The sequence below is a fragment of the Protomyctophum bolini genome (assembly GCF_963924005.1).
Source record: "Protomyctophum bolini genome assembly, chromosome: 16".
NCBI lineage: Eukaryota > Metazoa > Chordata > Actinopteri > Myctophiformes > Myctophidae > Protomyctophum > Protomyctophum bolini.
In genome coordinates this window covers 5,902,299-5,914,816 of record NC_137877.1, presented here as the reverse complement: position 1 = coordinate 5,914,816, position 12,518 = coordinate 5,902,299, and the positions used below count along the sequence as shown (strand labels likewise).

The following is a 12,518-nucleotide window of genomic DNA, read 5'->3' as shown; positions in this document are numbered from 1 at the left end:
GACGACCCAATAAATCATTACACTTGTTTACAAGAGGGTCGACTCACCTTGTTCAATTCATCAAAACATTTAGAGGCGTACAAATAGACACTTCTTATCTTAGTCAAAGAACATAACAGGAATTCATCATAAAGGAGGTAAAAAGGGAAAAGAAACATGAGTCTAGCTATTTAAATGTTAACTTAAAACGGCTTGCTATACTGTCACAAGACTCACAAACGTAGGCTATGTTCTTTATTCTGGAACATATCCAACAATTAAGCCATCATGATTCATTGCCACAAATGTACATTGAGTACAGAGAGTACAGTAATGCCTTTGATGTTCCTCGGGGTTGTCCACACTCCACAGGGGTTGTCCCCTTAAAAAAAATACATCCATGGTTTCACCACAAGATGGGGTGAAAGACTGAAAGTAACCACAATATCATTGTTTTCCTTCTATATCTTTCTCGACATAACTGTCAAAACTGTGCCCCAACATTAGTCGCGAGAATCAACAAGAAAAGGAAAACAACATGATTGTATTAATATTGTTTAGAAAAACACACCTTCTCTCTCACACCAAGCATGCAAATAATAGACTTGGACTTGGCTGCGATAATTGAATTCGAACAGAGCGCTTAAATTGGTTGTTTGACGTCAGCGGTCGATACCAAATGGCCAGGCTCCAGTCCTGCGAGCTCAGCGAACACAACACTGCAGGAATACAGGCGCCGGCTTGGGAATGGTCAATGCCTCGGCACAGCAGCTCTGTTCACTTTAGTTTCTGGATTTTTGCGATTGCGTCCTCACCGCCATGCAGATTTTTGCAAAAGGAGAAATTCGAGCCTTTTATTAAACACCCCTACAATATTGCACGTGACACCGACCCACTGTTATGGCTGATCAGGATACTGTCTAAAAATTACAGTATATCCGATGAGTGCTTCCGCATTGGCTGATGTCGAGCTGTCATTGCGGGAGAATGAATAACGCGAAATGTAGCTCATTCTTTCAGCAGCCAAGGAGACGCACGCGGATTATACAATGCATCTATGTGGTGGGCTTTATGGTAAGTGACAACATGATGTGTGTTTACACGTTGCTTTCATGCTGATTGACTAGATAGAATAAGACTAAGTTTTGCAATCTCTGCTATCATAACTCATTAGACATTATTCGAAGTTTGTTTATTTGTAGTATACTGTTATTTTGCAACAAAGAGGAGGCAGGTTTTCATGAGGACTCAGAGCAGAGGTGAATGACACATTGGACTAATGGACTGTCTCCATATCATTAAGTAGAACTTTATTACAAACGTGAGCATGCATTTGTTTAAATAGTATTCTTCGAGGTCGATGACTCATGTCACATGTGTCCTCCAAGTTGCACCACAGTACAGGGTGGTGCAACCTGTAATGTAATCTGTAATGCAAACAGCATGCATTATGATACTGTAGTAAAAAAGGGCCCAAACGCATCATATTTTCACATAAAAGAGGGAGTCTAACCTGGACACGAAGATTGTGTCTAGCTTGAACGCAGGGGTACAATTTTTACCAACATTCAAGTGTACTAGCTCCTATCTCCTTTCCCCCCCTACAGTGCATTTTTGGTGAATATACACTACAGTACAGTATTGCTGAGTCTAAATACTGTACTTTGCCACAAATAGCCAGTCCACTGATCGACATGATAGGCTTGTAGGTCTGCTATTTTTGCAGAATGTTTGCCACAGACATTCTGTGAAGATTCAGAATATGGATGCTAGAGTGCAAGTGGTTGAGCAACTGTGTGACTTAAATCAAATCTTTGGAATGACTTGCAAGGCACCCCCTGGCTGTCAGAGATACAGATAACCGGTTTAGTGTTGTGTTATTGTTTTGGTTGGATCTGGAGTTTCGGGACACATTGTGCAAGTTGCCATAATATTTGTTTTTTGTTTTTGCCCAATAATGTCTAGTACGCTCTGTAAATTTATACCAGGGACAGTATATGGTAGAATTTGTATCGGTTGACTACTACTAGCTCAATTTAGCCAACCGCCCCCGGCATGCATTATTAATTCTTTGATCTGCCCTGTTTCTCTACAGGACTTATTTGGGGTGAGCATGATCATCCCTCTGTTGAGCCATCACGTGAAGGCCCTCGGAGCCAGTCCCACAGTGGCTGGGATTGTAGGTGGGTGTGCGTGTGCTCATCCCATTGCATCCGTATAAATAAACTGTAGTCTATGATTAATACAGTTAATGCTGATGTGATAGAACGTCTATCTAAATGATCAGTTGCGTTTTGAATACATTTTAGAACACTGAGCGAAGACAATGCTCCTTATTTCACCACCTCTTGTCATGTGCTCCAAAACCCATTTATAAGCTTCCAGGCTTCATGTTTTTTTTGTACTTGGAATTGCAATGAAATAGTCTCATTGCTTAGTTATTTTATAAATAGATACGTGTGTGTGTGTGTGTGTGTGTGTGTGTGTAGACGCAGTATATACCGTATAAATTGTGCTCAGAGTTCTTAGGTGCTCACTGCCCACTGCCCTTTGTCAATAGGTATAAAGCCACTAATGTATTAGTCATGACAACATAGTAAAATCCTCAGTGTTAATTTACGTCTAAAGAGTGTAAAAAAAAAAAGAATGGGTCCACTTGAGTTAATATAACAAATGTTTTTACTGTGTATAATGGGTAATGTTAGTTCTGTGTATTTGAATACCAACTAACAGTACACTTTTTATTGCAGGATCTACGTATGGCGTCTTACAGTTGTTCTCTAGCACAATAGTTGTAAGTATTGACTTTTTTTTTTTCTCCCCTGCCTGAAATAACCCAGATGTCTAAGCAAATGCCCTGGTGAGCTGGTGGTTGGCTCGCCAGAATTCCATGTCTGGTATGTGAAGGAAACAATACACAGTGTCAGTAACACTGGCGGCCTTATTTAAGTTTAATTTTGGTGTCACAAAATAATCCCAGCCTCCCCATATTGATCAAATGACAAAGTTTGACCGTGGAAACAGAATATACTCTTTTATGATATTCCAATTTTATATTATTGTTATTTTGCCTCCACAGATTCACAATTTCCATTTATCTGAAAGGTCAACGGTTTTGGTGATGCACAGCCATGTCCAAACCATTAACTAGGCAATTAACATCATCAGATTCCTCTGAAACCAAGATGTTCTTTAGCTCTACAGTAAACATGGCTTCTAAAGAGACAGATTCTCAGAGCTCCCCAACTTACTTCCCCTCTGCCTGTGACTACAGAAATTGGTTTAAATCTTAGGGGTCATGCGACAAATTAAAGAGAGAAGGAGTCAGTTGTGCACAGACTGGAAGGGAAGGACGGCGTGAACAGCCAGGTCTCTATGGTAATCCCCGCAGGCTACATCCAAAACATAGCTAATTCAATTGGTCCTAATTTCATTATATCATCAGTATGTGTGTGTGTGTGTGTGTGTGTGTGTGTGTCTGTACGCACACTCGCGCGTGTGTGATATCTGTACATAATAGACCATTGGAGGCGCCTCGGCAGCTTGGTTGAGAGAGTGAAAGTTTAGGATTCCACAGGTTTCTGGTCACCTGATCATATTCACATGGTTTAGCCTCAGGGACTGAGAACAGAACACAAACTAATTGTCCACTTGTCTCATTGCAGGGCGGGATTGGGTCAAAATTTGGCCCAGACTGCCCACCACAACCGGCCAGCAGATAGCGGATACTCTACCGCCCGCTCTGTCGAGGCACACACAAACAAACAAGCCCTAATACCACCACCTTTATACTGAAAAACAGTATCAAACACAGGGCTATGGATAAACCTTGCTTTGTTCTCTCAATCGTTTATAGCGAACTGAACAGAGGTTTGGGTTTAATACCACTTAATACCTTAAATGTTTTATTGTGAATACAACACAAATTGCTTAGAAAATAGTTCTTGCCTGCCTGGTCAGTTTTCCAATCAATGGAATAATTGACCTAACTCAAAAGACATGACATTATGGCATTATGACATTATTATTATTACTCAGTCATGCCTACCATAATGAAGGAATTAGGAATAGCTTTTCCAAGAGAAACTAGTAGTTTAGTTTATTTTAGTTTATTTCAAACCTTTCACATGTATAACAATACAGACACTTGAGTGGCCCGAAAAGGTGTAGGCTGAAGCTAGAAGCTTATAATTGCCTATACCCTATTGGTAAGAGAAACTAGTAACCTCTAGAAGGTAGTAAAACACCCCAGGTAGTAGACTTCATAAAGTTGCCTCCAGACAGCACACTGAGCACAGACTAGTTGGCCAGTTTGGAAGCGTTGCGAGCTTGTCGGCAGGAGACTCCCGACGACAAGCTCCCGTCGCTTGCCGTCCATATCGCCTTATTGTCGGAACCCGTTGATGAATGAAGAACCGAACACGTCCGGTCGGTTTGCCGATGACGGTTGCCGACTGGCCATTAATTCAGGCCATTTTGAGATATCTTGGGTTCAAGTGGAAATGTATGCGATGCGTTAGGCTATTTTCTGTGTGCGATTGAAGGGATACAGTAGTTCACCCCCAAAATGACTTTCTTTTCCTATCGATTACTACTCGCCCCATGGATACATGAATTCATGGATTTTGTTTTGTCCCATACAATACATCACAGTCTGACCACATGAAGTCCGAGATCTGCTTCAGAGCCACACTGTACTGTTGCGTCGTACCGAGTTCTAAGGTTATCTAAAGTCCAATAAACAGGCTGTAAACATAAGTCATGGGACCTTAAGAATTGGCATATTTGAGTGATTAACACCGGGATACATATGCCAAAATGAATGAGTCCGCGTGATATGAATATGAACAGCAGATGACCAGGGGCGGCCTTATGGATTTGGAGGCCCGTTTCAAGACCAAATGTGAGGCCCCTCATGCACGTTGTGCTTGTTGCATCGTCCTCTCATTTGAAAGTGTTTTAACTCATATTGATACAAATAGTTTTGACTGTTCAATATCGTGCGCAGCCATTACTCTCGACAATTATGCAGCAACAACAACTACTCTCCTCATCCGGTCGTCCCTTCACAATAAAGTGTCTCCCCTTTACCTCCCAATGCCACACATTTTAACAGGAAATAGTTTACTTTCAATTGAAACGGATGAAACATAGCTAAGGCCTCCTATGCAGATGACATGGATAAAAGCAGATACGACCTGTTATATCACGAATTCGGATTAGATCATATCAGTCCGTTGGAAGCACAAGCCAGGTGTCGTCTGTCCTGGAGAGCTCTGACATGTCTTTACTTTTTCAGACACCTATATAGAAATATTACTGTCTCTCTGTGACCTTGCTAAGCAAAGCTAGGGCGCACACTCTTATAAGTAATGGTAACTGCTTTAAAGGTCTACTTTATCTCATCAGTACCACATGTGGATCCTGAGATCTACGTGATTCTATTTGTGCCCAGCCTTGTCTGTTTGTGTGAACACAAACAGGATGATTTGATTGGCTGATCACCCCATAGCAATGATTTGATTGGCTGAGGGAAGTACATATTAAAGGCAAAAAAGTGAGGGCAGATAAGTGAAGGCGCCCAAAGTGATTGGCCGGAATGACGTTTGTGATGATTTGATTGGCTGAGCACAGAATGTGATGTAAGAGCGCCCCTCACTTCACACAAGTGTGATTCTATTTCCCTTACTCTGGGAATTGTGGCCGCTATACTTCACTAATGAAGGCATGTGTGCTCATTTTCAGCAACGCCATGCACATAGAAACACACAGACACACAAATTAAAACCTGGGAGTCTGGCCACTAAGCAGCTCCACTGGAGCAGTTGGGGGTTCAGTGCCTTGCTCAAGGGCACTTCAGCAGTGTTGGGTGAGTGATGACCAATCACTTCCCAACCCAGATTGTTCCTGCCCGTCCGGGGAATCGAACAGGCAACCTTTCGGCAACAAGGGTGCTCCTCTAACCCTTGCCCTGAAACTGCAGGGCAAAAGGCTTGGAACTGAAAAGGCTTGGAATTGGTCAAAACGTGTATCATTATATGTAACATTGTAAAAAGTAGCACTGCCTGACAAAACAATGGAAACACCGTCATACATCGTTAGTTTGAAGATCTGTTCTTTTGTTCGAGTCAGTCTTCTCGGGGCATTGATAGCTGGCGTAAGGGCATTATTGCACCGTATGTTTGCTATAGGCCTGGAAATGGGGTCAAATATAGTAAAATACTTTGGAAAAGTTATAGAAAAGTATTGTAAATTCATTGGTAAAAAATGTGTGGCGACCCTGTAGTTTGCTAACTTTTCTTCTGCACAGGTATTTCAGCTGAGATTCCTGAGGGAGGCTAAACACCTCTCCAAATATCAAAAACATAGCGGAGAATGTCAACGCTTTGTTCCACTGAGCTGTATTACTTGGTCTTAGAGTGATCTCCTGCATGCGTGTGATTGGCAGGGCAGCTGGAGTGATGTAGTCGGAAGGCGGTACTCTCTGTTGACCTGCCTGCTGCTGAGCACTCTGGGCTACGGTCTGCTGGGGATGTCCACCAGCATCGCTTTCTTTGTCCTCGCTCGCATTCCCGTTGGTAAGTTCACAGTTTACAATTTAGGCGTTTAGCAGACGCTCTTAATCCAGAGCGATTTACAGTAGGCAAGAACAACACATGTCGGTGGTTGTAGTGCCTAAAGTCCTATACTTAATGGTACTACTGGTTGCCGACGGCCAGGTGGAAGCTCTTACGTGTGCCAGTACAAACTGATCTCCAAAACATGTCCGTTGAGTTTAACTTAATAATAAAGAAACGGTAACAAACACAGGGGACCAGCCCTCCTGAACACAGTAGAAAACTGTTAGCCTCTGCCGTCTGCCACTGGCAACACCTGTGCCTGATCAGGAGCCTGGTTAAATACCCGGGCTGGCCCAGACACTGACCAAGCTGCAGTGACAGCAAACATTAGGTCATAATGGCTCTTTTTACAGTGGTAATGCATCAAATAACCGGAGATGGGTTTATAACCGGAGATGGGTTTCTCACTCATCACTCTAGACTTTATGAGGTGGTTGGTTTGGCCATCATTGGCTATGAGACGAGAACAGCGTTGCACTGTTTTTATCTATAAAGCCTTACTTAAGAAATTACCTAATTATGCAGTCTATTACAGCCTAAATTCTTTTCGCTCCTATGCCACCAAAATGTGGAAATTCCCTACCAACATTAATCCCTTGACTCCTTCAAAACCGCTCTCAAAGGGCACCTACGGACGGCTGCAATTCGAAACTGGCCCCCGTAAATTCGGAATCCCCCAAAGTTCCCCTCACTGTATACGTTTCTTTTCCCTTTTTACCTCCTTTATGATGAATTCCTGTTCTGTTCTCTGGCTATATAGAAGTGTCTATTTGTACGTCTCTAAATGTTTTGATGAATTCAACAAGGTGGACCCTCTTGTAAACAAGTGCAATGCTTTATTGGGTCGTCCACTCACAGTTAACAGTCTTTGTATTGAGTTGTGCTGGAAATGTACTGTAATTCTGAAAACAGTTAATAAATATTTCAATCAATCAATCAATGAAGCAATAGGCCATCGTTACACCTGTTCTCAAGACTACTTTCTTTTAGAAATTCCTGATATTAATTCTGAACTGGGTAAGACTGCCTTTCAATACTATGCCCCCCCACACATAGAACTGTCTACAATCAGTCTTAAAACTGAGGAACTTGATTTCACTTGGATCGATTTAAATGTCTTGTATGGGATAATTTGACATATTATAGCTGTACTTGTTCAATCGGAATAGTTTATTTTATTATATCTGTTCTTGTAATGTATCCGTGTTCAAATGTTTGTTATGTACAGTGTAATCAGGGCGTCATTGTAAAAGAGAGCTGGTTCTCAATTGACTTCCTTGAATAAATAAAGGTGAAAGAAAATAAAAATACATAGGAATAGTCCTTGAGAATCATAAGCAAGCCAAGAACCTAGTATCTAACAGTAGAATATCTGTACAGTGAAGCCAGTGATGCTTTGCATCCCAAAACGCAGATTATTGATAATGGACCTTTCTGGGGGACCCATGGATGCACTACTGTACTCAACACTGTACTGTAATTTGGTGCTATTTAATTTACTTTATGTTTTCATATGCTTTGCACTGTTGTTTGCATAACTCTTTGCAATTGTCGGATTTAGAATTGTGTTTCTTTCTTTCAGATACATTTTCTACGCGAATGTAACCCTATTATAACCATATAAGATGAAATAGGAGTTAAATGTTGCAATTTGTAAAAAATGACTAAATATGACTCCTAACGTCGTTGAAGCAGGACTTGTGAAATGTCCATGGGATCCATCTAAAAGACCACCCCTGGGTCATTGAAAACCTATTCACATCAGTGTGAAGCTAAAGAGTGCTATAGGTTACGGTATAACTGTCATACCACATGGTGAGGAGCAAGTGAAACGGAATATTATATAGACTTAAGCGCAGGTAGCTTGTGGTTCTCAAAGTGGTGTCTGGGGACCCCCAGGGGCCCTTGGGAGGTTCTAGGCCGGTCTCCAGCTAAATGGGGAGCAGTTTAACCAGCCCTATGGTGAACAGATCTGCCATTTGCACAAGGGACCGGACTCTGAACAAGTACAGAGTACCCCTGGGGGACCCCATTTATCTACGTACACTGTGTATAGGATATAAAAGGTTAAGGACATCAGCTGACTGTATTGAGTCAAGTATTGACATGGCGGAATTTTACTTGAGGTATTACCTTTTCATTCCTTTACAATTAGAAATACTGCAATGTGTATGACTGTACAGCAGTAATTACAGTACAATGCTACCCATCAAACAAGAAAAGACATGAGTGTGCATACAGAGCCAGAGCTCGGTATCAATAATCTGCTCATCCGCTCATGTCGACTCTTTTTCTCTCCCCCAGGGCTGTTCAAGCATTCCTTGTCCATATGCAGAGCTCTGCTGTCTGACCTGGTGTCTGAAAAAGAGCGCCCTCTGGTGATGGGACACTTCAACGCAGCGTCCAGCGTGGGCTTCATCCTGGGTCCTGTGGTCGGCGGCTACCTCACGGAGCACGAGGGAGGCTTCTACACGTCCTCCTTCACCTGCGCAGCCATCTTCCTCCTTAATGCAGGTGAGACAAAGACAAAAGGTCAGAGAGAGAGAGAGAAATAAAACCTTGTGCTTGAAATGTTTTAACCCATTCTGACCGGGCACCCATTTTGGTGTTGGCATCATGTTATGCTTTAGCTATTGAAAAATAGCAGATCTACAAGCTCATATCGCGCCACCGAGTGGCGCGATACGAGCTTGTAGGTCTGCTATTTTTGAAAAATTCGAAGAACGACTGACATTTTTAGAATCTGATCTCAGGTCAGAATGGGTTAATCAGACCAGTGTGTGTCCCGTGGAAACCTCGTATGAATCTGATCTCAGGTCAGAATGGGTTAAACCATTTAGGCCTGACGTAAAAAAAAAAGAAGTATTTTTAACTGTTAGATACCTGGCCTAGGGGAGCCAAGTATGCAACAAAAATACAAATGAAATATACATTTATTTAGTAATCAAAATAAGAATTAAACCAAATCATACCCAAATCAAGATCGAACAGATGAGGTGTGGAAATCAGTAATCGGTAGTGTAGCGTGTATGCATGAGTGAAATGCTGAAAAAGGTGCAAGGAGAACTGAATACAACAGAGCTGAGGAAGGGACTGGGGTGGCAGGCTTATATAGGGCGTCGGCACCTGGGCCCAGGTGCCGACCCTTGGCTGATTGATCATCACAGCTCTGCTCCCCAAATCCACTGCAACACAAGGAGAAAGGGAATTAGGAATAGCAAAGCAAACTAACCAAAGTGAATTACAACTAGAATATATCTAAAGCTACACCAGACCACCTAATACAAGATACCACAATATACTATACACCCTAATATAGTACAATACATACAGGGGCCGTCTCATTGAAATGTATTTTTTTCTGAAAGTGGTCAGTGGTTGCCAAGGACCCCAACAATTATATGTAATTGGCCGCCGACCCCCATCTGAAAATATGTTGTTCCAGGGACCCCCCCCAGAAGCAAAGATTTGAGTTAAAAACTGAAACTCTGAAAGAATATATATTCAAAGATTTAACCCATTTAGGCCTGACGTCGAAATAAAAAAAAGTCTTCTAAAAGAATATATATATTCAAAGATTTGTGCCGCATTTTCACGATTTTTCAAAAATAGCTTAAGTATAACATAATGCTTAGTTAAAACACCAAAACGGGTTCCCGTCCAGAATGTGTTAAGGCACATTTTCACGATAAAAAAAATAAATAGCAGATCTAAAGTTCATAGCACTCGGTGCTGCGCTATGAGCTTGTAGATCTACTATGTTTCAATAGCTAAAGTATAACATAATGCGTGTATACAATGCTTGTATAACACCAAAATGGGTTTTAATCACTGGTGTTTATTTTTGTTTCCAGGCCTGGTGTGGATGCTGCCCTGGAGCGAGACACTCGTTTACCGCACCGACGCCAACTCCAACAGAAGCACCGCCAAGGCCTGCAACGCCGACGACAACAACAGCATCAACAACTCGGCGTGCCGCCACACGGAACACTGTTCCCACGAAAACAACCACCACCACCCGCTGGTGACCACGGAGACCACGGCGCCGCCGCGGAAAAAGAGAGCTCCGGCTCCAGGGGGCATCAGCTGGGGGGAGGTGTCCTTACTCCAGCCCGCCTGGAGGCAGCTGTCCTCGGTGGTCTCCAAGATCCACATGGTGGCCTCCTCCGACATGTGGGACCTGTTCCTGGTGCGGCTGCTCATGGCCATCGCCATCATGCTCTACTACAGCAACTTCTCCCTGGCCATGGAGGAGCGCTTCTCCCTGAAGCCCAAGGTGACGGGCTACCTGATCAGCTACAGCAGCACCCTGGGCGCGCTGGCCGGCTTCCTGGTGGGCCCCGTGACGCAGCTGTACGCCGACAACATGTCGGGCCTGCTCCTGCACTCCACGGTGCTCACGTGCCTGCTCATCCTCCTGTACGCCGGCGCGCCCAGCTTCTGGCAGGTGCTGCTCAGCTCCACCTTCTTCGCCATCTCCACCACCATCGGACGCACCTGCATCACGGACCTGGAGCTGCAGAGGGGGGGGGTCCAGGCCAGCGGGACGCTGATCGGAGCCGGCCAGTCGGTGACGGCGGTGGGCCGCGTGCTGGCCCCTCTCCTCTCGGGCCTGGCCCAGGAGTTCAGCCCCTGCGGCCCTCCGAGTCTGGGCGTGCTCCTGGCGCTCGCCGCCGTAGGCTTACTACTCATTAGGATCCCCAAGTGGGACGGGAGGGGGAAGTCAAAAGTAGCCAAACTGAGAAACGTAGAGTGAACAAGGATAAGATAGAGAATTCTAATGTTTTGAAAGGAGTCCAGCGGACGGGGACTACGATCGTGTGTTGTCGCTTCATTGATGCGATTCTGGGTTTACGTCAGGCCAGCCTCACCTGAAGCCAAAAGAGCTGGTCATCACTGGAATTGCAAGCCCTCCTGTCCGGAAAGAGAGGATTTAGAAACACAAAGTACAGCACTGATAAAAGACGAGACCTGCCAGGCATTGGGCCCCAAACAGGCTCGGTCTAGACTGTATCGCCCGTTAATTGTGGGTACGACACTGTATACGTTTTTCTTTTTAAATATATATAAGAACAATGCCGAAATGATCTTATTTACCATATCACCTTATATAACCACTATGCAGTCCAAAAATGTCCCTGACTTTTGGACTTTCTTTATTGTTACTGATGCACTACATGTCCCAGAATACACTAGTTCTGTTTCATCATTGTCACAGGAAGAGGAAAGGGACCCTCTTTGATGTCACAAAGAGCAATATTTAGACTACATGAATTCACCTCAGGATGTCAGATGGTAGTTTTGGAGTTGCCACATTGGTAATCTAACTCAGTTCTACTTTTTACACCACTAATTCCTGCCAGTGCACTGTTTCCGGCAGTGTTCCCATAGTGGTATTAGAGCCTTATAAACTTTTATACTAGTCTTTTTTTTTTTTTTTACTTCTATATTTTAACAGATTTAGATGATTTTCAAATTTGATTGTTAATTTATCCGGGAGGTATACTATACATGGGGGTTTTAGGAGAAATCTATTTGCGTCCTGAATTACTGTTCATACAATTACACACGACCTTAATAGTTCAAACTAAAATGTGCAGATTAATGTACAAGAAGTGCTTGAATTCGTTAAGTTCAAAGACCCAGAATTAATGGAAGGAAGTCACAGTGAATAAAGTTTTATATGAAACCTTAACGTGTGTACATTAGTCACTGGATTGTCAACTTTGGACTTTGCTGGAGTAAAGTTTTCATGGCCTGTAATCTATTGCAGATGTGCCAAAAGAAATTGATTGTGATTCTGCAATCTGCATTGAAAAATAGCCTTATTTAATAAAGAATATTAAATTGAATCGACCATGAAACAAAAGAAAAACAAACAGGTTTGTGGAAGGCTATTTGAGATTTACCATTTACAAA

The 12,518-nt window shown here is 43.1% G+C and overlaps 1 protein-coding gene across 1 annotated transcript; it reads left to right on the top strand.

The window, feature by feature from the left end:
• The first annotated feature begins 798 nt into the window (after positions 1–798).
• mfsd9 (major facilitator superfamily domain containing 9) lies at positions 799–12,343 on the top strand. Its single transcript, XM_080785601.1, has 6 exons — positions 799–1,053; positions 2,075–2,162; positions 2,730–2,773; positions 6,428–6,557; positions 8,904–9,113; positions 10,454–12,343. The coding sequence occupies exons 1-6, from the start codon at positions 943–945 to the stop codon at positions 11,353–11,355; spliced, it is 1,485 nt and encodes a 494-aa protein (XP_080641727.1). The 5' UTR covers positions 799–942; the 3' UTR covers positions 11,356–12,343.
• The last annotated feature ends 175 nt before the right edge of the window (positions 12,344–12,518 follow it).